The sequence below is a fragment of the Felis catus genome, chromosome A3, assembly GCF_018350175.1.
Source record: "Felis catus isolate Fca126 chromosome A3, F.catus_Fca126_mat1.0, whole genome shotgun sequence".
Classification (NCBI taxonomy): Eukaryota; Metazoa; Chordata; class Mammalia; order Carnivora; family Felidae; genus Felis; species Felis catus.
The window spans coordinates 12,521,215-12,548,564 of record NC_058370.1 but is presented as its reverse complement, the minus strand read 5'-3'; the positions used below and the strand labels follow the sequence as shown (position 1 = coordinate 12,548,564).

Sequence of the window (27,350 nt, the reverse complement as noted above, 5' to 3'; positions counted from 1 at the left end):
AGCTGAAGTTGGATGCTTAACTGACTGAGCCACCCAGGTGCCCCATATTCCTCATCTTTTAAAAAAGACATGATGAGCACAAAGTAGGGAAGATTTGAGGATGGACGTCAAACTCTTGGGACCCAGTTCAGAAAGAAGGGAGGTGTAGATTGTAGAAAATACTAAATTGTAGAAACTAATAGATGCTAAAAGGAGACCTTCTCAATACATATCGGGACCTTAGGGTAGGTGTTGCCTTATGAAGCTTGTAAAGAGGAAATGTTGTAAACCCTCACTGTGATCAGTAAACTCAGAAGACTGATTATCCCTTAAGTGTAGGAGTTGAAAATATGTGGGTAAAATCTTTGAATATTTTTTGCTGGTATTAACAGTGTTTAGTTTGAGAAGAACATTGAGGGCCAGTATGATAGAATAAGGACTGCACTAAAACTTTATCAGTGATGAAATCTAGCTGTGTGATCTTAAGACTACCTAACTCCAGGGGTCTTGTTTTTATTTATTTATTTATTTATGTATTTATGTATGTATGTATTTATTTATTTATTTATTTATTTATTTATTTATTTTCAGTGGTCTTGTTTTTAAAATAAGGATAATATACCTATGGGTAGTAGTGACAATTAAGGAAATAATAGATGCGAGATGTGAGTAAAGCACCAGATCCATATGATTAATAAAAATATACATTAGCATGCATTAATTCATTTGATTTTCATCACAGTAGTATAAATTTTTTTTTACTGCCATTACTAATAGTACTAATAATAATCCTTCTGGAATAAACCAGAACAGTCTTCAACTTGATGGTTCCACTCAGTGAAAATTTTTTTAGTGTTTTTATTTATTTTTGAAAGAGAGAGAATGAGTAGGGGAGGGACAGAGAGAGAGGGAGACAGGATCTGAAGCAGGCTCTACACTGACAGCTGAGAGCCCAGTGTGGGTCTCGAAGCCACAAACCGTGAGATCATGACCTGAGCTGAAGTTGGACGCTCAACTGACTGAACCACCCAGGTGCCCCTTGGTGATTTTTTTTTTTTTTTTACTGTAATTCTTTATAATTTTTTTTTACATTTATTCATTTTTGAGAGACAGAGACAGAGCGCAAGTGGGGTAGGGGCAGAGAGAGAGGGAAACACAGAATCCGCAGCAGGGTCCAGGTTCTGAGCTGCCAGCACAGAGCCCGACGCGGGCTCAAACCCATAAACCTTGAGATCATGACCTGCTCTGAAGCTGGACACTCAACTGACTGAGCCACCCAGGTGCCCCATCCATCCCTCAGTGAATTTTTGATGATAGGTTGGTGCAAAAGCAACACATATTTAGTAGAAACCATACTTCAGATTGTGAATTTTGAACTTCTCCCTGGGCCAGTGATAGGCGGCAGTACAATACTGTTTCACGGTGCTGGGCAGTGACAGCAAGCCACGCTCCCATTCAGTCATGTTGTCACAAAGGTAAACAACCAGCACACTGACAACCATTCTGTACCCATATAACTTTTCTGATTTCACTCTCAGTATAGTACTCAGCAAATTACATGAGATAGAAACACTTTGTTATAAAATAGGCTTTGCAATAGATGGTTTTGCCCAACTGTAGGCTAATCTAAGTGTTCTGAGCACTTTCAAGTAGGCTGGGCTAATGAGTGCATTAGGTATAATGAATGCAGTTTTGACTTCTGACATTTTGAACTTAGCATGCTTTTATCGGGACATAGTTCCATCCTAAGTTGAAGAAGGTCTCATTATGAATTTGCCAGAGAGTCACTTAATCTGAGAAGCAGATTTTCCTTCTGCAGGGGTGATCAGTCAGTCAGGCCATGTTACAGGTTTGCCAGAATCATGTGAGGTGTTTTTTTGTGTTTTTTTTTAACTAAAAAAAAAAAAAAAAATTTAATGTTTATTTATTTTTGAGAGAGAGAGAGAGCACAAGCAGGGGAGGGGCAGAGAGAGAGGGAGGTACAGAATCTGAAGCCTGCTCCAGGCTCTGAACTTTCAGCACAGGGCCCAACATGGGACTCAAATTTACAAACCTTGAGATCATGACCTGAGCCTGAGTCTGACACTTAACTGACTGAGCCACCCAGGTGCCCTCAAGTGAGTTTTAATGGATGGTAAAGTGATTTGAAACTGTTTATTTAGAGAGAGGGAGACAGTGCAAGAAGGGAAGGGGCGGAGAGAGGGAAAAAATCCTGAGCAGGCTCCACACTCAGTGTGGAATCTGATGCGGGCTCAGTCCCACAACCCTGGGATCATGACCTGAGCTGAAATCAAGAGTTTGACACTTAACCAACTTAGCCACCCAGGTGCCCCTAATTTTTTGATGCTTTTAATCAGATCTACATAGCTCACCTGTATATAAAATGGAAAGATTTGGTTAAAGTAACAAATCTTCTAACATGAAAATTCTTTTACAGCTGAGAAGTTTCTTGAATCTGTAGAAGGAAATCAAAATTATCCACTGTTGCTTTTAACTTTGCTGGAAAAGTCCCAGGATAATGTTATCAAAGTGTGTGCCTCAGTAACATTCAAGAACTATATTAAAAGAAATTGGAGAATTGTAAGTATTTTGTGAACACACAGTCTCACAACCTGTATGTTTAAGATTTATATATGCAGCGCTCCTGAAAGATTCAGACACAGATTAAAGATAGAATTACATAGAACCCTCTTCAACAAAATATTAGCAGATCAAATCCAAAAAGGTGTAAAAAGAATTACAAACTATGACCAAGTGGGATTTATCCTAGGTATGCAAGGCTGGTTCAACATTGAAAAATCAGTTAATGCATCGTATCAGTAGATGAATAAAAAGCATTTAACAAGATCCTACCCCCATCCGTGGTAAAACTGTCAGTAAACTAGGAATGGAAGAGAACTTTCTTGACTTTATAAAGACTAACTACAAAAAGCCTAGAGCTAATATCCTACTTAATGGTGAGAAACTTGAAACTTTTTCACTAAGATGAGATACAAAGCAAGGATGTCCCCTCTCATCACTCCTTTTCAACATTGTATTGGAAGTCGTTGCTAATGGAATAAGAGGAAGGAAAAGGTATACTGATAGGGAAGGAAAACATAAAACTTTGTTCACAGATGACATGATTTGTCTGTATAGAAATTCTGAAAGACTTAACAAAAGCTAGACAGGATGCTTCTCCAAAGTTCCTGTTGTTTCATTTGAGTTCATATAGATAACTTGAACTTGCTAACCCAGGTTGGTAGAGTGTGAGACTTGGTTTTTGCCTCCATTATGGTTGAAAAAAAAATTTTTTTTTAAGCTTATTTATTTGGTGGGGGGAGACATGGACGGAGGTGAGAGAGGAGAGAGAGAATCCCAAGCAGCCTCCATGCCGCCAGTACAGGGCCTGGTATGGGCCTCCATCCCACAGACTGCGAGATCATGACCTGTGCCAAGATCAGGAATTGACTGAGCCACCCAGGCGCCCATCCATTATGGTTGAATTTGAACATCAGCTCATTGTCAACTGAAGAGAGATTCTGTGGGAAGACACAGATCTTACTGAATAATTGAAGCAGTGTCTCTTATGGACTGGAAAAAATTAAACACAGTTGTAAAACCATGTTACATATATTAAAAATTTGTAGAATGTGAAATAATTTAGATTTGGAGTTTTTGATAAGGGGTATGTGGAAATAGATTCTAATTTTAAGGTGAATCCTATTATATTGCAAGTTTAATTGCAAAATTAGAAATTAAGGTATTTTCCCTACCTTATGACAGTGGTTCTCAATGGGGGATAATTTTGCCTGCAAATATCTTTGGAGACATTTTGGTTGTCATAGCTGGGGGCCCAGGGTGTTACTACGGTCTAATGGGTAGAAACCAGGGATGCTGGTAACTGCCCTACAGCGTACAAAAAAGATTCCCATACCAAAGATTTATCTGACTCAGAATGCCAGTAATGTTGCGATTGAGGAAACCCTGACTTAGGGTAAAGAAAAAAAAAAGAATTGTTTTGAAGTGATAGCAGTGATGATATTTAGAAAGTATTAAGGTTGACAAAAATGGTCAGTTTTTCTAAAAAGTCAACTATAAATATGCCTAAATATTTATTTAGAATTCTTCTTTTGTCTTCATTTCGTGAAAGAGTTTATGAGGTAGTAAATGTAGTAAATAGTTTTTTTAAGCTTGTGCAGTTAGGTGTTACCACACATAATGAAGAAACAACTAGTGAAACGTAGGATGTTTAAAAATCCATCCCTCTGCAGACACGCTAGCCCTCTTCTTCTATCTTGATTTGTAAAAGTGGTGAGACTTCCAGAACCTCTTTGAGTGATGTAGTCCTGGATGTTTTCCAACTGGTAACGATCAAGAAGTTTTCATTGAAAAGACCTCTGACTTAAGGCAAGGGTCAGATTGAAGGTTCTGGAGATGGATGTGGCCTGTGCCGTGCGTGTCCATAAAGACTTTAACCATGTGTTCTGAGAATGGTGACATATAGAACTCAGATTTTTCATTGGCATCAGGGAGCCAGTGAAGCTCATTGATTTGTATGTAAAATATTTGCATTTGGGATAAAATATACATTTTTATCTATAAACCCATATGGTCATGGATATGGACTTCATGTTACTTGGTATTGATGTTTTGCTTTTAAGGTTGAAGATGAACCGAACAAAATTTGCGAAGCTGACCGTGTAGCTATTAAAGCCAACATAGTGCACTTGATGCTTAGCAGCCCAGAGCAAATTCAGAAGCAGGTAATGTAAGGCCCTACTATTTAAGGAGGCTTGTTTGCAAAGCTTTGATTTAATTAATCTTTTCACTTCCCGCTCCAGTTAAGTGATGCTATTAGCATTATTGGCAGAGAAGATTTTCCTCAGAAATGGCCTGACTTGTTGACAGAAATGGTGAATCGTTTTCAGAGTGGAGATTTCCATGTTATTAATGGAGTCCTTCGTACAGCACATTCTTTATTTAAAAGGTATTGATAAATTCTTTTTTTTTTTTTTTTTTTTTTAAGATTTGTAAGTAATCTGTACCCCCAACTTGGGGCTCAAACTCACAATCCCCAGATCAAGAGTCTCATGCTCTTCCAACTGAGCCAGCTAGGTGCCCCGATAAATTCATATATTTATAAAATACTAATTTTATTTATTAAGAGAGAGAGGGGCAGAGGGAAGAGACACAGAATCCCAAGCAGGCTTCCTGCTGTCAACACAGAGGGCTCAAACTCACCAACTGTGAGATCATGACCTGAGCTGCGGTCAGGAGTTGGAAGCTAAACTGAGTCACCCAGGAAGCCCAGTTCATATTTTTAAAATACTTTTTTTTCAAATGCTTTTGTTTGTGTAAATAGTTGTATTTTTGTGACTGTTGTCATTCCTTTGAACTTGGTAATCTTAGAATAAGAGATAAGCTTCTCAGTTCATTATTATGTTTGTTTCTTAAGTAGTCTAATCTATCCTTGAAGGCCTAAAGTCAATAAACATAAAGCTTTTAAATTTACCTACTTTACCTTAATTTTTTAGATATCGCCATGAATTTAAGTCTAATGAGTTATGGACTGAAATTAAACTTGTTCTGGATGCCTTTGCTTTACCTTTGACTAATCTATTTAAGGTAATGGAATACTATCTTTGTGATACTGTAAAATTACTTAATATTTTAAACTGCTTAATTATTTGTGTGGATTTTATTTAAGAGAATGCTTTAAGTCTATTTGATAGGTAATACTTAGAGCAGCATTTCTTTTGAAAAATTCCAAACCTGTACAGAAATAGAGAAGATGATCTCATTAACTCCCATGTATCTGTTACTGTTACACAGGTTAACAGTATTACTTTTTCCCCCTCTCTTCCTCTCCTTTGTAGGAATACTTAAAAGCAAATCCCAGACATCATATTTCACTCAAGTATTTGAAAGTTTGTTATTTTTTAAAATATAATTTATTGTCAAATTGGCTTCCATACAACACCCAGTGCTCATCCCAACAGGTGCCCTCCTTCATGCCCATCACCCACTTTCCCCTCTCCCCCACCCCCCATCAACCCTCAGTTTGTTTTCAGGCCTTAAGAGTCTCTTACGGTTTGCCTGAATGTGTGTTTCTAAAGGAATCGCTCCCCATTTTGATTTGACTTTACATATAGTTCAACTAATTAATTTATATATTTGTACATCTTATGGTGCACAGGCTGCTTTCCTAAACATGTTCTTTATCTCTGAGAATCCTGTAAGATTGAAAGATTAAAAAAAAATTTTTTTTATTATTTTTAAGCAATATCCACGTGCAATGTGGGGATTGAACTTAAAACCCCAATGGGATCAAGAGTCACGTGCTCCACCAACAGCCATCCAGGTGCCCCCGTTTTTTTTTTTTTCCCTCTTAAGTTTTTTTAAGTAATCCCTACACCCAACAAGGGGCTTGGACTCAAGATGCCAAGATTAAGAGTCACATGCTCTTCTGACCGAGCTAGCCAGGCACCCCGAAAGAGATATATTTTTAACCTTTTTTCAGATAAGGAGAGAGGATTCAGTATCCCCCAGCTAATAAAAAAGGGAGCCAAGCCTTAACCTAGTTTTGCTAATAACTCTGGAAAAGCTACTCCTTTCCTATTTTCAAAAAAGGAAAGTTGTATGATACAACTTCTAAGATGTAAAGTGTGCACAGAAATTTTTCATGGTTAGGATGTCTTACTGATTGTACATTTTTTCTTAATGTTTATTTATTTTTGAGAGAGCGGGGTGGGGAGGGGATCTGAAGTGAACTGTGTGCTGACAGCAAGAGCAAGGGGCTCCAACCCCAGAACTGTGAGATCATGACCTGAGCCAAAGTCAGACACTCAACCGACTGAGCCACCAGGCTCCCTGCCGACTGTACATTTTTATCTAAGAAAATAAAATTGGATAAAATGTAATCAAGATTTTCCACCTATTGGGTTGGCACAGATTTTTATTTCGTTTTACTAATGTTAAAAGTGTTAGAGTGCAGTGAAATGAAGTCTGATGTCCTGTCCATTGGATTATAAATGGTAGTGTCTGGAGTTTGACATTTCATTAAGAAAACCTTTATATTCATATTTCTTAACTCCAGGATATAGGAAGTGAGATTTGTTGAGTGTCTTTTACATATTCCACGAAGTACTAGGATATTTTATGTGTATTTCTTCATTCTCATTCTCTGAGGTAGGCATTATTTTCAGATTACAGATGAGGAGATTGGGGCTCAGTAAAATAATTGCTCAAAGTAATGCTCATGATGAACAAGAGTCTGGATTATATCCAGTTTTATCTGGCTTGCAAAACCTGTGCTCATAGCATAGTGCTCTGCTTTGGTAATACACTTCTAGAATTTCATACTGCAAAAATTAGAGGTATGCATAGTTTTAGATAAGCCTGTTTATTATAGTTAGAATAATAAATAATTGGAAACAAATTAAATGCCAGGTGGCAGGGGAATTATTTAATGAGAGCAGATAAAGACAATTTTGTAATATATTTATATGCACAAAGGAGAGTAGAAGGATCTAGTTGAAATATTAACATTGGACTTTTTAGTAGTGCTATTATGGACAATGTAAAAATATATACTGTTGTAATATATTTTTTCAGAATCTCTTATATGACCGTATACTATTTAAAAGGTAAATTTTGGAGACGATATAAGTAGTCTCACCTTATTTGACTAAAGTTTATAGTAACATTAAAACTGTGTTCCTAATTTCCTTTTCAAGGCCACTATTGAACTCTGCAGTACCCATGCAAATGATGCCTCTGCCCTAAGGATCCTTTTTTCTTCCCTGATCCTTATCTCAAAATTGTTCTACAGTTTAAACTTTCAGGTGAGTTTTGTTACATTTCTTTTTTTTTTAATTTTTTAAGTTTATTTACTTATTTTGAGAGAGAGAGAATGAATCCCAAGCAGACTCCATGCTGTTAGCACAGATAGCTAATATATAGCACATATAATAGCACATATAGCTGTTAGCTCCATCCCACGAGCTATGATGACCTGAGCCGAAACCAAGAGTTGGATGCTCAACCGATTGAGCCACCCAGGCGCCCCAGTTTTGTTGTGTTTCTTGCTTTTGATTCTTTGATGTCAAATATATAGGTTCTGAATTGATAAAGACTTCTTGGCCAGCATTGATTTTTCTGCAAAGAAAGTAATTAGTATTTCTCTGACTTCCTCCAATTTTTGTCTGCAAATAGTGTTCTGCTTTATAGTTGTTCTGGAGATATTTCTAGGATATTTCTAGTGGGTATTTTGTGGGGAAAGGTAGTGTTCTCTTGTAGTCCAGTAACTTAGAGAAACCCCATTTCCTAAATCACTGCTTTGGAGAGTCACCCTGTATACAGTATTGAAGACACTGAGAGATCACATTTTCAGGCCTTTCTCATTTATTCATTTAAGTGGATATTAACACTGGGGGAACGATGATTTGGTTACAGGTCTCTGGCTAGCTTATACAAAAAGGCTTTTATTGGAAGCATAGGGGACAGAAGACTGAAGAGCCAGGTGTTGAAAGGTATAAGAATTTGTGGCATTTCAGAGGAAACACAGCCATGGACTTCTAGTAGAAAATGTCTGGTCCCCCTCTGCTACTGAGATAGTGGCCTCCATTCTTTTTCTTGAAATGTTACTTTAAGATTCAGGGCTCCAAGAATGAGAAGAAGGGTCTTAACACAGAGCCTGATGGGGGGCTCTATCCCTCGAACTATGATGACCTGAGCCGAAACCAAGAGTTGGTTGCTCAACCGACTGAGCCACCCAGGTGCCCCAGTTTTGTTGTATTTCTTGCTTTTGATTCTTTGATGTCAAATAGACAGGAGGAAGGTATTTGGCTTTTTCTTTGCTCAGAGCCAGGGCCAAGTACCTGAACATCATCCTCATAACATGACTACACTCACAGTGGTAGGAAAAGCATTCTCTAAAAGGAATGGGTGGAATAGGAGATGAACATCCCAAAATGGCATATCTGCATCTGTGTTCTGCTGGACACCAGTTTGAGAAATTTTTACTTAAAGGATATCACTGCTTTTGCTTATACCTTCTTTTGAATTCTATTTTTAGAAATCAGGTAGAATTGAGGCTCTTAATAACTTGTTAGGCATAGTTAAGGAAACCAAAAGAGGAAATACAATCTTTACCTTGGGGGGCTTATCCCTCATTAAAAAGGCAGTACTATGGCACAGGAAATCAGTAACTGTAAGATGATGAGTTTGAATGGGTGGTCATCTTACAATAAATGCAATAGTTCAGAAAGGAAAAGGAAGATATTGGTAAGCGCTGAGTTTTTGTAAGGAAAGGTTTCATACAGTCTTAGACCTTCCGAGAGAAAGTAAATTTAGATTGGGACAGGAAATAGAGGTGGCCTCATTTTGTGGTTGAAAGTGTATAAACATAAGACACAATGGTTTATTCAGCTGCCAGACCCAGCTGGAATAGAGAAGTCTTGTCTAAATAGTTAATGGTTGGCTCAGGCTGAAAAGTGTGGACTTGAGGCAGTAGGTATGTGGGAAATGTTTGGCATGGGGCAAAACTTACTAAAATAACATTTATTTTAATCAAAAGTCTCAAGTCAGTGTTTATTTTAGGATCTCCCTGAATTTTTTGAAGATAATATGGAAACTTGGATGAACAATTTTCATACCCTCTTGACATTAGATAACAAGCTTCTACAAACTGATGTAAGTATTGTTTTAAAATGTTTCCCAAGTAGCCTTTTTTTAAATGAAGAATTGTTTGAAATATTAGATTTTGATTATATCTCAGTTTTTAAATATGTAAAAAAAAATGCCCTCTGAAACCTCTGGAATATAATTAGACTTCAAAAAATGAAATAGTTATTTGAGAACATTTACTTTATTATTATTTTTTTAATTAATTAAAATTTTTTTTAACGTTTATTTGTTTTTGAGACAGAGAGAGACAGAGCATGAATGGGGGAGGGTTAGAGAGAGGTAGACACAGAATCTGAAACAGGCTCCAGGCTCTGAGCTGTCAGCACAGAGCCCGACGTGGGGCTCGAACTCACGGACCGTGAGATCATGACCTGAGCCAAAGTCTGCCGCTTAACCAACTGAGCCACCCAGGCGCCCCACATTTACTTTATTTTTTAAGTAAACTTTGCCCAACATAGGGCTCGAACTCAAGACCCAGAGATCAAAAGTCTCCTGTTTTACTGAACATTAAATTCTGGATCCTAAATTTTTTTTTACTCTTGCACTGTTGATAGGTAGAACCCAAGAAGGCAAGTAATATTTAATTATGTGGGATGTTCTATGTTTGTTTATTTGTAACATACAGAATTACTCTTCTTGTGGGCCTGGTGTAGGTAGGTCCATGATTTATAGAGAAGGCTATATCATTACATTATTAAAAGGAAAGCCTCAGAGTATTCACACTATGACCATTTTATGAAATAGAAAACCGTCACTGAAGATACTAAGAAAACATAAACCTTTGCAACAATAGCCTCTTTTTAAAAAGCATCTGCAGCATGGGAAAATGGGGACATTATGAAGGTTTGTAATGTGTTATAGTTTCTGGTCTGGGGTTTGTAATAATGCATACTTTCCAACATAGGGCACTTACTTTGTGTTGCTCATTTGTTTGTTTATTAATAGATTCGTGATCTACTACCTCTTTCCCAAGAAATAAAAAACATAAAAAGTAAAATACTGAGAATGCTTCAATTTCAGATAAAATTAGAATAGGTGATTCAAATCAATTTTGGGGAGTGGGGTGCAGAGAGAATTGTTTCAGTGGGTGTGTAGCAAATTTTCTCTGAGATTTACCGACTAAAGCAACAAATAAAGCTATGGTTCCTATGACATAATTCTTTCAGTCCAGTGAAATAAAAACAACGCCCTCAGAAAAACAAAGCTCGTCTTCACACTTGAAAGGAAGATTTTCACCTAGGATTCTTACAGGGAGCTCTTAGCCCGTTTAACCAGTTATACCTTATGTCCTCTTACTATGTAACATTCCTTATGTTTATGCCTTGAGGAGCCACCTGTTAGGGAGTTCTTTTTATCTCTTCTAAATTTGAATTCTTTGTCACATGGTATAGCTTAAAAGGTGTTTATGGATTGCTGTTACAGTAGAGAGCATCATATAAATGACTGTCATGGTTTAGATTGGGGTTGGCAAACTTTATCTGTAAAGGTTCAGGTAGTAAATATTTTTGGCTTTGTGGGCTGTACAGTCTCTGTCCCAACTACTCAGCCCTCCATTTGGAGTTGAAAGCAGCCATAGGCAATACTATAAATTATATAAATGTAAAGAAGGAATGAGCAAGGCTGTATTTCAGTAGAACTTTACTTACAAAAATAGGCAGCAGGCCTGCAGACCGTAGTTTGACCCCTGAATTAGTTTGCTGTTTAATACTTTATAACCAGAGTATTGTTGGTGAGAATCTTACAGCATTATATATTTGAAGTGACAGCCTTTTGGGAGGAGATAGCAAGACACCTGACCATGTTGCAAAGGAAAGTGTGATATGGCCTTTATCATTTAGATTTCTGTAGGAATACATTATTTTCACTTTAACATGTAAATATTTTATAATTCAACAACCTGAAGAAAAGTCTTTTTTTTTTTTTTAATTTTTTTTTGACGTTTATTTATTTTTGAGACAGGGAGAGACAGCATGAACGGGGGAGGGTCAGAGAGAGAGAGGGAGACACAGAATCTGAAACAGGCTCCAGGCTCTGAGCTGTCAGCACAGAGCCCAACGCGAGGCTCGAACTCACGGACCGCGAGATCGTGACCTGAGCTGAAGTCGGATGCTTAACCGACTGAGCCACCCAGGCGCCCCAAGAAAAGTCTTTTTAACTTGAAAACTTGAAATTACTCTCACTGATTAATAAATGAGAAGTATTTCATTTGTTCTGTATTTGAAAGACTAAATGAATAAATTGATAGTGGCATCAATGCCATTTGTAACACTAGGCTTTGGATTACATTTTTAAGGAGTTTGTTTCAGGAATTAAAGCTATTCTCTATGTATGATAACATTATACGTGTATGTTTGAGTTTTCTGTTTTCTCTTATATGAGGATGAAGAGGAAGCCGGCTTGTTGGAGCTCTTAAAATCCCAGATCTGTGATAATGCTGCGCTCTATGCACAGAAGTATGATGAGGAATTTCAGCGGTACCTGCCTCGCTTTGTCACAGCCATCTGGAATTTACTGGTTACAACAGGTCAAGAGGTTAAATATGACTTGGTAAGATGATGGTGGAGAGACAGATAATTAAGACATTCCCTCCCTACCTCCCCCAAGAAAGAAATGATTTAGTTTTGCTCTTAAAAATATGCCTGTTTTTGTGTTTTTGTTTTTGTTTTTTCCCAGTTAGTAAGTAATGCAATTCAGTTTCTGGCTTCAGTTTGTGAGAGACCTCACTATAAGAATCTGTTTGAGGACCAGAACACGCTGACAAGTATCTGTGAAAAGGTTATCGTGCCTAACATGGAATTTAGAGGTAATTATGGCAAAGTCTGAAGCCTTTTCAGAAGATTAAAAGCTTGTTTTTTTAAAGAGTATGTTAGTATAAGTTTAGTAAGTCTGTTCCCTGCTGCTTTTTATATAATATATTGAGTCTGATTTTTTTTTAAATGTTTATTTTTGCGAGAGTGAGAGTATACACACGTGCAGGTGGGGGAGGGGTAGAGGAAGACAAAGGATCTAAAGCTGGCTCTGCTCTGACACCAGAGAGCCTGATGTGGGGGCTCGAACCCATGAACCACAAGATTATGACCTAAGCCAAAGTCAGACACTTAGCCAACTGAGCCACTCAGGCGCCCTAGTTTTTTTAAGTTTAACTTATTTATTTTTAGAGAGAGCTCACATGCCACACTAGCAGGGGAAGGGCAGGAGAAGGAGAGAGAGAATCCTGAGCTGAACAAGAATTGGACGCTGAATCAACTGAGCCAGTTGATTTTTTTCTTATTGCTAATTAAAACTTCTGCAGTCACTTAATTGCCTATTTCTGAAAAAAATGTTTATTTATTTTGAGAGAATCCCAAGCTGGCTTCACACTGTCAGCGAGGAGACCGATGCCAGGTTTTGATCTCGTGAGATCATCACATGAGCTGAAACCAAGAGTCAGATGCTTAACCAACTGAGCCACTGGGGTTCCCCCCCCACACTTACTGCCTATTTTCTACACTAAGACAAAGTGTAGTTTAAAAGACATTTGTGAGGGGGGGCCTGGGTGGCTCAGTCGGTTAAGTATCTGACTTTGGTTCAGGTTGTGATCTCACAGTTCGTGGGTTTGAGCCCTGTGTGGGGCGCCGTGCTGACAGCTCAGAGCCTAGAGGCTGCTTCGGATTCTGTGTCTCCCTCTCTCTCTGCCTCTCCCCCGCTCACACTGTGTGTGTGTGTGTGTCAAAAAAAAATGAATAAAACATTAAAAAATAAATTTTAAAAATAAAAGACATTTGTATCACTGTGGTGAGGTTTGTTTTACACTGTGGAGGGTTTTTCACAGAAATATTGAATAAGACTAAAAAAATTCCTATTCCATGGATAAGAAAGTAAACCATCCAGGATGGTGTTGTTTGAGTTAGTGTTTCACCAAGGCAGATAGCAGTTTTCAAACAGTGTAGTTGAGAGCGGAAGTGATTGATAACCTGTAAATACAGAGCTGAAGCCCACCTAGTTTGTAATTAAGGTTAAGAGAGCCTTAAGAGTATTAGTGTACAAATTGTCTCTCCTTCTTAGAGCTGAGAAGGACAGGTAGTAAATATGGAAGGAATTGTGTTTTATGTTAAAGTATTCATTAGATCAGTGGTTCTCACTCAAATTATCAGGAACTAAAAGGAATCAAGGACAATATCATGTAAGGCTTTATTTCCTTTTGTGTTTTTTTCATGAAACTATAAAGGACAGATCTTTATTCTGATATTGTCCATCCTACTTTTATTGGTGTGGAAATGACTTTTATGAAATAATGGTGGTTATATTTGTTAGGCTATTTGGTTTTTTAATGTCCTTATTTAGCAGAATAAAAAGTTGGCATCCCCAGCTTGGGCTCCAGCAGTCACCTTTTTGATGTTGGTGGTTAAAGTCCCATTCTGGGGACACTATCACATTAGAACAGGTGAGCTGTGTGAATTACCTATACTTACCCTCTCAGGGTGGCATTTGTGCTCTAAGTAATGATTAAGAATAAATGAAATATATATAAGCTTGGGTGGCTCAGTTTAGCTTCCAGCTCTTGATTTCAGTTCAGGTTATGATCTCACGGTTGTGAGATCAAGTCCCGTGTTGTGCTTTGCGCTGACAGCGTGGATCCTGCTTGGGATTCTCTCTGTCCCTCCCCAGCTCACACGCCCATGCTCTGTCTTGCTCTTGCTGTCACTCTCTCAAAATGAATAAGCATTTTTTAAAAAAGAATACACCAAGTCGTCATTTGTTAGGAACACTTGGCTATAAAACATGGCACGTCTACATTCTCTTCTGTGTACTCAGTTATGAAAGTACAGTGCCTTGTCATGTCTTTTGAGGGGTTATTTGGAATGCCATCTCTCTTTGTAGCTGCCGATGAAGAAGCCTTTGAAGATAATTCTGAGGAGTACATAAGGAGAGATTTGGAAGGATCTGGTATGTATTTTGGTTTTTAACTGTTAGTCTGATAGCAAGGCACTTTTAAAGTAGTTCTTGTCACTGTGGGGAGGAGGAGTAGTCAGAGTAAGTGTGTTGTCTCAACTGCCTTTCCTCCTTTAATTTGTACACCTTTAAGAGCAGCTCTCGTCTGAGTTCTATCCAAGTGTCCAGCATTGAATGTCCTCTGTCTCTTACATACTTATTAGTGTGTAACTACTACGATAATCTTTTTAGTGTCATTCCCATTCTTGTGTGTCTTGTGAATAAAATAATGGTCTTTTTCATTGTTTATGTTGTTGATAGCTATCAAATGGCAATTTTTTGCCTTATAATCTTGATCAATTGGTGGTTTCTTTATCCTGTGATATATTTCCCTTTGATTTTATAGATATTGATACTAGACGCAGGGCTGCTTGTGATCTAGTACGAGGATTGTGCAAGTTTTTTGAGGGACCCGTGACAGGAATCTTCTCTGGTTATGTTAATTCCATGCTGCAGGAATATGCAAAAAATCCGTCTGTCAACTGGAAACACAAAGATGCAGCCATTTACCTCGTGACATCGTTGGCATCAAAAGCCCAAACACAGAAGGTGAATCTTCAATGTAGTTTTGTTTCTAAAATAGACTTGCTAGTGGGGCACCTGGGTGGGTCAGTTGGTTAAGCATCCGACTTCAGCTTAGGTCATGATCAGGTCAGTGAGTTCGAGCCCCGCGTCAGGCTCTGTGCTGACAGCTCTGAGCCTGGAGCCTACTTCGGATTCTCTCTCTGTCTCTGTCTCTCTCTCTTCCTCTCCCTCTCCCCCTCCCCCCCCCCTCTTTTTCTTTGTCTCTGTTCCTCTCCTGCTCGCACTCTGTCTCTCAAAAATGAATAAACGCTAAAAAAATTTTTTAAATAGTCTTGGTGGTAACCACAGAAATCAGAAAGAAGTAATAGATTTCTAATGATGCAGCCTACTCTGCTAGGTAACCTGTTTGTTCTGATGAGAATCATATAGTCTCCAAAGATGAGTTGACATTGATGTATGAAGCACTTCATTTTCTCCTGGACAAAAAAACTGATGGATTCCCTTCACTGAGACTTGGTGTATAAAATGTGCTAAATTTAAATTTAGCTGTTCTTTAATTTAGGGACGCTTCTTTCTTGTTTATTAAAAAAGTCTTGTTTTTTTTTAATATATTTAAGCAGTTGTGATTTGAAGTGTTCATCTCCATTTTTAACCTGTTTTTTAAAAGTTGCCTTAATTTCTTATGTGTTAGATAGATAGAAGTATTTCATTTTATTTTTTCATATTAAAAATTTGTTTTTCAGCATGGAATTACACAAGCAAATGAACTTGTAAACCTGACTGAGTTCTTTGTGAATCACATTCTCCCCGATTTAAAATCAGCTAACGGTGAGTTGGGGGGGGGGATTTTTTTTTTTTTAATATATTTTGAGAGAGAGGGAGAGAGAGAATCCCAAGCAGGCTCCACGCTATTAGTGCAGAGCCCAATGTAGGACTCAATCCCATGAACCCCATGGAGTCCAGACCAGAGCTGAAATCAAGATTTGGGACCCTTAACTGACTGAGCCACCTAGGCTCCCCTGTTAAAAATGTTTTTTATACAGCTTACAACATTTTTTTTTTTCCAAGTTAAAAAAATACTTTATTTAAGATTCATACATATGTAATCACAATGGTTTTTTTTTGGTTTTTTTTTTGTTTTTTTTTTGTTCTAAAATCATTTATTTCTGCCAAGACCATAGTTTCTTTTTTTTTTTTTTTAAATATGAAATTTATTGACAAATTGGTTTCCATACAACACCCAGTGCTCATCCCAAAAGGTGCCCTCCTCAATACCCATCACCCACCCTCCCCTCCCTCCCACCCCCCATCAACCCTCAGTTTGTTCTCAGTTTTTAAGAGTCTCTTATGCTTTGGCTCTCTCCCACTCTAACCTGTTTGTTTTTTTCCTTCCCCTCCCCCATGGGTTCCTGTTAATTTCTCAGGGTCCACATAAGAGTGAAACCATATGGTATCTGTCTTTCTCTGTATGACTTATTTCACTTAGCATCACATTCTCCAGTTCCATCCACGTTGCTACAAAAGGCCATATTTCATTTTTTCTCATTGCCACGTAGTACTCCAAGCTTACAACATTTTTTACTTGCAATGGTATGTATGTATGTATGTATGTATGTATGTATGTAAGTAAAGTAATCTCTACACCCAATGTGGGAGTTGAACTCATGATCCCCTGAGATCAAGATTCACGTGCTCTTACCAACTGAGCCAGGCCAGGCACCCCTGCTTGTTATTTTATACTGCAAAATAACTAACATTATGGCAAAAGTCATAACGGATTCTGCATCACCATGACACTCAAAAAAATGGCTCCTATCCTTGTTGCAGTTACTTCTTTTACTGAATAAAATCTCACATGGTTTCCCCAGATCTTGCCCAGTTGAAATGAACAGTCTAAAGAAGATGTTGCTTGTGTAGAAGGAAAATGGGAACAACTAAAACGAAATTTGTAGCTCAGCTACAAATTCCTGTAGGAATTATACTTTAGTTTTCTTTTCCTTCTTATTTAAAAACCGAAATCCTACTCATACGTTGACCTTGAGAAACTTAATAGAAGACCATGCCCCCATCGTCTTCCCCAAGGGAAGGGGAAAAAAAAATAGTTACAGAGAGGGAGGGAGGCAAACCAGAAGAGACTCTTAAATACAGAGAACAAACTGAGGGTGGATGGGGGAGGGGAGGGCGGGCAGGAGAGGGGAAAATGGGTGATGAGCATTGAGGAGGCACTTGTTGGGATGAGCACTGGGTGTTGTGTGTAAGTGATGAAGCATGGGAATCTACTTCAAAAACCAAGAACACACTTTACACTGTATGTTAGCCAATTGACAATGAATTTTAAAATTTTTAAAAATATTTTTATATTTAAGGGCAGAAAAAAATAAAAACAGAAATCTTAAAAATTGAAGCAAATTTAAAGTACTTGAAACTGAGTAAGTCTTAAGGATAATTTTCTGTTTTTGAAAGTATGTTGATTAAGATACCTTATGTATTCCCCCCCCCCCTTTTTTTTAATCCCTTTTTAAAAAACTTTTGGGGGTACCTGGGTGGCTCAGTTGATTAAGTGTCTGACTGTTGATTTCAGCTCAAGTCTTGTGGAATCAAGGCCAGCATTGGACTCTGTGTTGACAGCATGGAGCCTCCTTGGAATTCTCTCTCTCTTTCTCTCTCTCTCTTAAAATAAATATTAAAAATAAAGAAAAAAAATACTTTTGTATGGATTTTTAAATACACTAAAAGGGAGAATATTTTAATGTACCTTGAATCTGGATAGATTCAAGAATTTTTAATAATTGACCAATATTCTATCTTTTTTACTAATTTATTTTCCCATAATTAGAGTAGTTTAAAGCAAATCCCAGCCATTGCTCACTTCGGTAGCACAAATATTAAAGCAAATTCTATCCAGAGACACATACTCTTGATTCAGAATAGCTTCCTTTCTAGGAAGAAGTTGATACATGGTCATTAGTTTGTGGTCCTTCAGTTATGTAAGTAGTACATGTTCATTTGTAATGAAACTTAACAAGGGGAAAAAATAAAATTACTCATAATCTTACTAATAACTACATAGTAGATCTTTATGTAATTTTCAGTTACTTGACATTTTGGTTACCAAACTGTTTCAAAGATCCAATAATGTCACCAATTTGGGAGTAGTGGTCTTTAGCACTTAAATAACTATGGCTTTATTTTTTTAATAGTGAATGAATTTCCTGTCCTTAAAGCTGACGGTATCAAATACATAATGATTTTTAGGAATCAAGTAAGTAGCTTTTGAATTACATGTTTTATACCAGTTAATCTCTTAAGAGTTTTATTGTATACCAGTTTCTCTCCCTGCCGTGCAGTCATACTTGACATCCACATCTAACAGAATTAACAATAACTTCTTAACTTAGGATCCAGACCATGCTTATATTTCTCCTTTGTCTCAAAAATATCATTATATAGTGATTTTATTAAAAATTGGGATCCAAACAAGGTACACACATTGTTTATGGTTGATTGTCTCTTATCTCTTATTTTACAACAGAGAGGTCCTCCTTCCCCTTTCTTGTGACTATTAGTTCTTGGAGAAACCAGTCATTTGTCTTGTGGAGTTTCTCACATTGTATTTTTGGCCAATTTTATTCTCGTGTGTTTATGGTTTTACTACATAACTTGTTTCCATAAAAATTCTGTAGTATTTTATAGGCTTAAAATTTTATTTGTATAAATGATATGCTATAGGTTTGGTCTACACATCTTGTTTTTTTTGTGTGTGCTTAACATTGTTTTTGAGAGTTACTCATTTTAGTAGACGTACATAATAGTTGTGTAATATCCCATCATAAGAATATGCCACAGTTTATTTCCTATGGATGATTCTTCAATTTCTTGATTTATAATTTTTATGTCTTTGGCAGGTAGTTACCAGGGTTACATGCAACCTTGTGAAGCTATTCTATTTTAAAGAGTAATGAATGGGTGTTCTAAATTTTTAGAGGCTTCTAATGAAGATTAGTATTCTTATCTTTGCCCCCACCTCTTTTTTTAGAAGAAAAAATGAGGCACAAAGAGCTTGAATAACTTTTCCAAGAACTACCTGCTAATGAAAAGTATAATTCTTAGTAGTAATGAAATTAGTGTGCTTATCCATATTATTTTATGGTGTGCTTCTTTTTTTATCTGTAAGATTTTACTCTAACCGTAGTTTAATGCTCAGAGAAGGAGAATAAGAAAAGTTAACGTGAATTGAATCATTACGTGGAGATAGAAGTTTTAATTTCTCAACCGTATCATCTCCCATTGTAACAGCTGAAGAAACACTTTCTAGAATCGTCAAGCCCTTCTATTCCAGTTGTCTTTTACTCTAAGGTAGCACCATTGAGTTAAAGCTTGCACGTTACTGTGTTTTTCAGGTACCGAAAGAGCATCTTTTAGTCTCCATTCCTCTCTTGATTAATCACCTTCAGGCTGAAAGCATTGTTGTCCATACTTACGCGGCACATGCACTTGAGAGGCTGTTTACTATGAGAGGACCTAACAACGCCACTCTGTAAGTATTTGATTCTAAGCAATTTTTATTTTTTCAGCTTGGGGTGGGAACTGTTCTGTGCTGTCAGAGATCTCTTTGACTATATTCATAATTTCATTAGTAGTTTGCAAAATAAATGTGTACTTTTTCCTCATTTATTTATACTGTGTGTCAGTCTAGAAGGATGAAGCAGTATGCTACGAAGATACATAATGGCAAAAAGTTAAACAGGAAATCGGAGCAAAGGGAAATAACGGGGTAAGGTTACTAAAAGGAAATAGGTGTCAGAGGATCCTATACAGGAATTAAGGAAGCTCCTGAAATTTATGTGCTGTCTTCTGGCAAACCAAGGCAAAGAGAGGAACTTGGTCAGTTAAAATTTTCGGTGTCCTTGAGATTAAACTTAAAACAGTTCCTCAGAAGGCATCTCAGAAATGGGCCTTCATTAAGGGAGTGATCTTAGCACCGTCACGCGACAGTGTTGTTTTTACCTGGTGTTTTTGTATTATTACTCATTACGGAGATACGACATAGCTGAGTGAAAGAAAGCTACCTAGGTGGTAGCTCTTCTGGCCTGATCCGAGGATAAATGTAGAGGGATGGATGGTCTGCAGATCTTTCAGGCCATTATCCACCAGTGTTATTTCTTGAAACTGAGTTTTGGGTGAGAGATGGAAAACAATTCTAGGTTCTTTTCTTCATCAAGAACTTGAAGTACACATCTTCTCAGTGACCAATTAAGGGTTGAAAGGACATCCTCTGAGGTGAGTCAGACCAGTACCTGTCTTCAGGCCCGGAATTCATGCAGAAGTTATGAATCTGTTCCACCTCCGGGAAAAACAAATGACTGAGACCCTGAGAGTCTGAGTACTGTTCTCGACAGTGATAGATAGGAACCAAGGACGACCTGAATGGCTTTAGATGATGTCGGGTTTGCCTGGCTTTTGGTTTGTGTTTGATCACAGATGTGCCCTTTTTAGGGACTTAACATGAACACATGTAAACAGTTACTTTCCTAAGCTGTCAGCTGATTATCAGTGGTGGGAGATGGCTTACTCTTATGCCAAGAAGTGTGATTTAGTGGTTGCCAAGGGTATTCCAGAGTGACAAGCTCAAGAGTTGGCAGTGACTGAAAGCTGTTTTTTCATCTATAGCTTTACAGCCGCAGAAATCGCACCGTTTGTTGAGATTCTGCTAACAAACCTTTTCAAAGCTCTCACACTTCCTGGCTCTTCAGAAAATGAATATATTATGAAAGGTAGGCCTTTCCCCTGGTGTACAGACTATAAGAATCCCGTCTCCAATTACAGGGGTAAATACTGAGTTGTACTTCAGGTTTCATAGTCCGTGGACCAGATACTGTTGGCTATGAAGTTGGTAGGTTTAGATATCTTTACGTGGAAAATGTTTGGTTTACCTATTATATTAAAACAAGTGTTTTCAGAAAAAAAGTCTACCCTAGTTTGATGTAGATACTCCTCTTGTTAAAAAGTAGCAAACTCCCTTCTTTGCCTAGATTGAATTTGGGGGCAGAGCTCAGATCAGACATTTCTTGGTGGCATGCTAGGTTACATCTTTGCTGTGCAACCTGGATGCCCTTGAGAGACTCCACACAGATCCGCCTTCATAGAGCTACTGCCGAGGACACAGGCAGCTATAAACCATCTGCCCGGTGCTACATTAGGAGAGTGTCGTGCGGACAGCTCTGACTTGAGGGGCAATTTCAGTCTTATTCGCTGTCACGTTCCAAGAGCCTAGCTGTGTCTGACTCATAGATGTTTTTCAAACAAACTGTCCCTCGTGGCCAATCAGGGCGCCTGCCATGTGTTGTGTGTTTGTGTGTACACGTGTGTTTATGTATGTGGATAGGTGTGTATCCGTGTGTGTTTTCAGTATCGTTCTTTTCCCAACAGTGATGTGTGATTACTGTTGTTTAACGTCCATTTCTGTGAGGTTACCTGGCATGTGGTCCCATTACTGTGTTCCTGGACTATACAAGGAGCACCTGTATGTAATACCTTCTCAATGAATACTGTGGGGATGAATGAGTGAATGGACTCTGCCAGCCCAGAGGAGGGGAACCGATCCATCCTCTAAGCCCCTTAAACTGAGCTCAGGAAAAGCTTTCTCTAGGAAGTGAGGGATAAGCAGTGGTTAGCTAGTTGGAGGTGAGTCTGCTTCAGGTAGGAGAAGCATCCACAAAGTTGAGGAGATGAGATGATGACTTTTTGTGCTGTCTTGCTTGGCATGCAGTAGTGGCTGTACTTAGTAAACATCTATTTTACTCATGCAAAAACAGTTATTTATATTTTAAGCTTAGTAATCTGTGCATAATATTTTTAGGCATTTATTAATGGGCTGTATTCTTGCAGTATGGAACCTCCATAGCTTTACATGTATTTTTAGATTTTTTTTTTTAGGCTCCTATTCTCTCTTTTTGTGGGGAGATGGGCAGTGGCCTTTTCTCAGTTTTTGGTGGGCTGTGATGTGTCCATTAGGCTAGGGCTAAACATTTCCTGCCACTGATTTCTAAGTGAAAGACACTGGAAACTGCACTCCCTTCCAGCTACTGTCGTTCCTCCCTGCCCCCTCCCCCAGTCGTTCTACCCTTTTTCCTGCTCTGTGTCTGCCTCTTTAGTCACTTACTACTTTTTCTTGTCCCTTTTTTAATTCTTTTAAGCCTTAGGCCTTCTGAAAGTAATATTTCCTAGCACGCTAGATTTTGTTGTCAATCCCTGGCCTAATTTTAAGATGAAAGGAAAGTTAGATTATTTTGAAATATAGAGAGCTATCTGGGGGTTACTTAAGGGTCTTAAAGTTTTGGTGATGAATCAGTGGACTTTTTTTCCTTAATCACGATTTTATTCTGAAGTTTAACTATTTACTTTTGCTGTTTTTATATTTTACAGCTATCATGAGAAGTTTTTCCCTCCTACAAGAAGCCATAATCCCCTACATCCCCACCCTCATCACTCAGCTTACACAGAAGCTATTAGCTGTTAGTAAGGTAACAAGATCAGTTTTAAAAGTGCAGTTGCTTTTTAACTTACGCTTCAAACTATTTGAGCCTCAGAATTCCCTGGCAATAGACTGGGCATAGGAAAAGTTCCCTGAATTCTTCCTGACCAACAATTAATACACATATGAGAAGTGTGGACAGTCACTAGATTGGAGACCTAGCAGCACTCGCCTTTAAGTGCAGGCCCAGTAACTTGAAAATGTTTCATTTAATTTATTCTCACTTTAAAAGTAACGTTTCATTGAGGCGCCTGGGTGGCTCAGTCGGTTGAGCGTCCAACTTCGGTTCAGGTCTTGATCTCACAGCTCGTGAGTTTGAGCCCCGTATTGGGCTCTGTGCTGACAGCTCAGAGCCTAGAGCCTGCTCCGGATTCTGTGTCTCCCTCTCTCTCTCTCTCTGCCCCTAACCACTCGCATTCTGTCTCTGTCTCTCTCAAAAATAAACATTTAAAAAAAATTAAAAACAAAAAAGTAACGTTTTAGTAAATAAAATTGAAAAAGTAAGATGACTGATCTTAGATGGAGGAAAGCAGACTTTGTACCAAGTGGACACAGAGGCTACTTGCTTAGACTTCTGTAAAACAGTGCAGACCTTTGTGTCTGGTCTTCTTTATTCTTTTTTTTTTTTTTTTTTTTTAATTTTTAAAAAATGTTTATTTTTGAGAGAGACAGCATGAGCAGGGGAGGGGCAGAGAGAGATGGAGACACAGAATCCGAAGCAGGCTCCAGGCTCTGAGCTGTCAGCACAGAGCCCCACATGGGGCTCGAACTCACAGACTGCGAGATCATGACCTGAGCTGAAGTCTGGCACTTAACTAAGCCACCCAGGCACCCCTGGTCCTCTTTATTCTTATTTCCCCCAAGTAAATTTCATTCCTTTGATTAAAAATTTTATAGATAATTTGATTCCTATTTGTTGACACTAAGTTTTAGAAAATAAAAGTCCTTTTAAGGCTGCCAAAACTCCTTTTTAGATGCCTGTTCCTAATGACTCTATGGAAAGGAGATAAATTCTTGGAACTGTTACAAGGACTTTGGAGAAGGATCATTTTCTCACTGGGTTCTGGGTAAGGGTGTTGGACTGCTTTGGGCCTTGGAGGATTAAGATAGAAGACACATTGGGGCCTCCCCCAACCATCTCCTGCGTTCATCTACTTTCTGTGGTAGCCTTTCGAGAAGGATTTCGTTTGAAGGAAAACAGGGTTATGTTCCTTTAAAAAACATTGAAAACCACTGATAGAAAGGATTGTCACTCAGGGGTGCCTAGTCACTCAATCGGTTAAGTGTCCGACTTCGGCTCAGGTCATGATCTTGCAGTCATGAGTTCGAGCCCCACATCAGGCTCTGTGCTGACAGCTCAGAGCCTGGAGTCTGCTTTGGATTCTGTGTCTCCCTCTCTCTCTGCCCCACCCTCGCTCGCTCACTCTCAAAAATAAGCGTCAAAAAAAAATTAAAAATAAAAAGGATTGTCACTATGTAGATATAGACATTGAGGCCCATAGAAGTTAAGGTTTGCCTGAGGTGTCCCACACAAGGCTAGTGGCATAGCCAGGACTTAACATGTCCCTGCTTGCTTCTTCCACCACTGTTTATAGTGACGGCTCTAGAGCACATGGGTTTTAGACGAGTTCCTTACAGCCCTGGGAGCTGATGCTTGTGTAGTAATCTCTCTGTGACTCAGAGGTATTTTGCGTGGTGGATTTTGCCCATTAAAAAAAAAGTTGAGGTGGGGTGCTTGGGTGGCTCAGCCGGCTGAGCGTCCAACTTCAGCTCAAGTTATGACCTCGCGGTTTGCAAGTTCGAGCTCCTCGTCAGGCTGTGTGCTGACAGCTCAGAGCCTGGAGCTTTCTTCGGATTCTGTGTCTCCCTCTCTCTCTGCCCCTCCTGTGCTCGGTCTCTCTCCCTCTGTGTCTCAAATAAAAAATGTTTTTTTTTTAATTCCGAGGAAAAAGGCAATATTTTCTGAATTTTAAAGTTAATTACAAAACTTCAGCATATATGCAGGCAAGTGTAATCAATGCTTTAATACTGATTTTTTTTAAGATGGCCTTTTACTGTGTTCTAGAAAGGGTAGGTGTGTTTTATTTTAGATATTTAATATAGTCAGTAATAAAGTTTCATTTTTAATTTCAGAACCCAAGCAAACCTCACTTCAATCACTACATGTTTGAAGCAATATGTTTATCCATAAGAATAACTTGCAAAGCTAACCCTGCTGCTGTTGTAAATTTTGAGGAAGCTTTGTTTCTCGTGTTTACTGAAATTTTACAAAATGATGTTCAAGGTAAGTTAAAGGAAGTTACTTTCTTCATTACCGAATACAACTATTTTTTTAAAAAGATTTTTAATGTTTATTTTTGAAAGCGCAATCGGCGGGGGTAGAGTGGGCAGAGAGATAGGGAGACACAAAATTCAAAGCAGGCTCCAGGCTCTGAGCTGTAGGCAGAACCCAGTGGAGGGCTTGAACCCACAAACCATGAGATCATGAGCTGAAGTCGGATGCTCACCTGACTGAACCACCCAGGCGCCCGTGAATACAGCTATTAAAGGGGTTAATAGAATGCAGCCTGCCTAAGAGGTGTGCGCCTTTTGTATGGGAGCTATTGCTTTCGAATCTGACAGCTCTGTGTTTACTTTCATCAACAGAATTTATTCCATACGTCTTTCAAGTGATGTCTTTGCTTCTGGAAACACACAAAAATGACATCCCATCTTCCTATATGGCCTTATTTCCTCATCTCCTTCAGCCGGTGCTTTGGGAAAGAACAGGAAACATTCCTGCTCTAGTGAGGCTTCTCCAAGCATTCTTAGAACGCGGTTCCAACACCATAGCAAGTGCTGCGGCTGACAAAATTGTGAGTGAATTTATTTTGATGTAAGTTTCTGAGGTAGCTGAGAGAAACTGAGGATGGTAGAGGTTTTTTTTACTTCTTGATTTAAAATAAATACAACAGTGAGGAAAGGAGTAGTAGAAAATATTAATGTAGATTTATTATTGTAATAAGGTATCCTTTAATTATCTCCATGCTGGAAAATAAAGAGTCCAGTAGGTTAATTTCAAGATCTTAACTTTAAGGGCTTATTGCGATGGGATATTCAGAAGTAAGAACGGAAGCAAAAACACTGATTATTCTAGCATGCACCCTTTTCCAAGACATCACCTATTTAACATGTAACTTTTGGAACAATTAATCCTTGTCTCTTTAACTGATTATTTGATTTAATTTGTTGTAGCCTGGGTTATTAGGTGTGTTCCAGAAGCTAATTGCATCCAAAGCCAATGACCACCAAGGTTTTTATCTTCTAAACAGTATAATAGAGCACATGCCTCCGTGAGTATGAGCATAAAACATCACTGTAGGATTATTCAAGGACTGTTAGGTGCTAAGAAGATGCTGAATTGATACATTGTTTCTTTTATTCAATTCTTCAGTGAGTCGGTTGATCAGTACAGGAAGCAGATCTTCATTCTACTGTTCCAAAGACTTCAGAATTCCAAAACAACAAAGTTTATCAAGAGTAAGTAAAATCATTTGGCTATTCCTACACAAATAATGAAGGAAAGTAGCTAAAACTCCTAGACTTTCTGGTTACATATAAATGTTTTATCAAGTTATAAGCTGTCTATATACAATATTTTAAGATGTTTGTATTTTCCAAACACTAAATCAAATCACTTTCAAATATATTGTGTTCCAAAGGTTAGTTTCTAAAGTTAGGTATCAAAACATTTTTTGTCTGTACTGTATGTTAAATTGTATAATAAAGGCAAGTACTGATGCCACAGTTAGCCATTGGTTTTGATGATTAGGAATATTTCACATGGAGGACTTCAGTGGTGAATTGCTTGTTCAGCACAGTGAGGCCTCTGTACTGATACTCTATATCTCTTTTCAACAGGCTTCTTAGTCTTTATTAATTTGTACTGCATAAAGTATGGGGCGTTGGCACTGCAAGAAATATTTGATGGTATACAACCAAAGTAAGTTTGTTTTTATTATTTATTACAATTTATACAATTAAAATTTCTTTAAAGTTTATTTTGGAGAGAGCATGTGCATGAGTGGGGAAAGGGCAGAGAGAGAATCCCAAGCAGGCTCTGTGCTATCAATAAGGAGCCCATTGCGGGGCTCTGTCCCACAAACCACGAGATCATGACCTCTGCCAAAACCAAGAGTCAGATGCTTAACAGACTGAGCCACCCAGGTGCCCCTATAATTTATTTATTAAAGTAAAAAAATGGACCTTTTTAAGCACAAATCAGTATTTCTATTTTATGCATGGTTTTATAGTTCTTGGTGGAGTTATAGTATCTTTGTGGTTTTCAAAATATTCTTAGGACTGTTGAGTAGCAAGGAAAACCCCTGCAAAACATTTTTCTCCCCCATCTCTGCCAGCCAATGTTCTGTGTTATTGATGGCCAGGGTTGTCTCCAGGAGCTTGCTTTTCACTTAGTGTAGAGACAGAGTATAATTTGGTAGTATTTCCCATTTAATAAGGAAAGGAAGGATAGAAAGAAATGAAAGAGAACAATTTGGAGAAAATGTTCAAGGTAGCTCCTTGTATTGGTATTATATCCCCAGAATTCCAGATGGCCTAAAATGTCATGCCAGAAAATATGCTTTCCAGCAGTAGAGGTTTGTGAGGAAATCCGTTTCATGAACTGCTAGTG

At 38.2% G+C, this 27,350-nt stretch overlaps 1 protein-coding gene across 2 annotated transcripts in view; it reads left to right on the top strand.

The window, feature by feature from the left end:
- The window catches only part of CSE1L (chromosome segregation 1 like), a 46,735-nt gene that overhangs the window by 15,462 nt on the left and 3,923 nt on the right, over positions 1-27,350 (top strand). For both annotated transcript variants that reach the window (XM_006929678.5, XM_045053510.1), the window contains 20 exons: positions 2,417-2,559; positions 4,623-4,724; positions 4,803-4,948; positions 5,496-5,586; positions 7,698-7,805; positions 9,562-9,654; positions 12,028-12,195; positions 12,322-12,451; positions 14,509-14,574; positions 14,966-15,168; positions 15,888-15,972; positions 18,345-18,406; positions 19,545-19,681; positions 20,815-20,918; positions 22,570-22,667; positions 24,812-24,962; positions 25,325-25,533; positions 25,913-26,010; positions 26,112-26,197; positions 26,579-26,660. In XM_006929678.5, the coding sequence (XP_006929740.1) occupies positions 2,417-2,559; positions 4,623-4,724; positions 4,803-4,948; positions 5,496-5,586; positions 7,698-7,805; positions 9,562-9,654; positions 12,028-12,195; positions 12,322-12,451; positions 14,509-14,574; positions 14,966-15,168; positions 15,888-15,972; positions 18,345-18,406; positions 19,545-19,681; positions 20,815-20,918; positions 22,570-22,667; positions 24,812-24,962; positions 25,325-25,533; positions 25,913-26,010; positions 26,112-26,197; positions 26,579-26,660 (2,362 nt within the window). The remainder of the gene's footprint in view (positions 1-2,416; positions 2,560-4,622; positions 4,725-4,802; positions 4,949-5,495; positions 5,587-7,697; positions 7,806-9,561; positions 9,655-12,027; positions 12,196-12,321; positions 12,452-14,508; positions 14,575-14,965; positions 15,169-15,887; positions 15,973-18,344; positions 18,407-19,544; positions 19,682-20,814; positions 20,919-22,569; positions 22,668-24,811; positions 24,963-25,324; positions 25,534-25,912; positions 26,011-26,111; positions 26,198-26,578; positions 26,661-27,350) is intronic.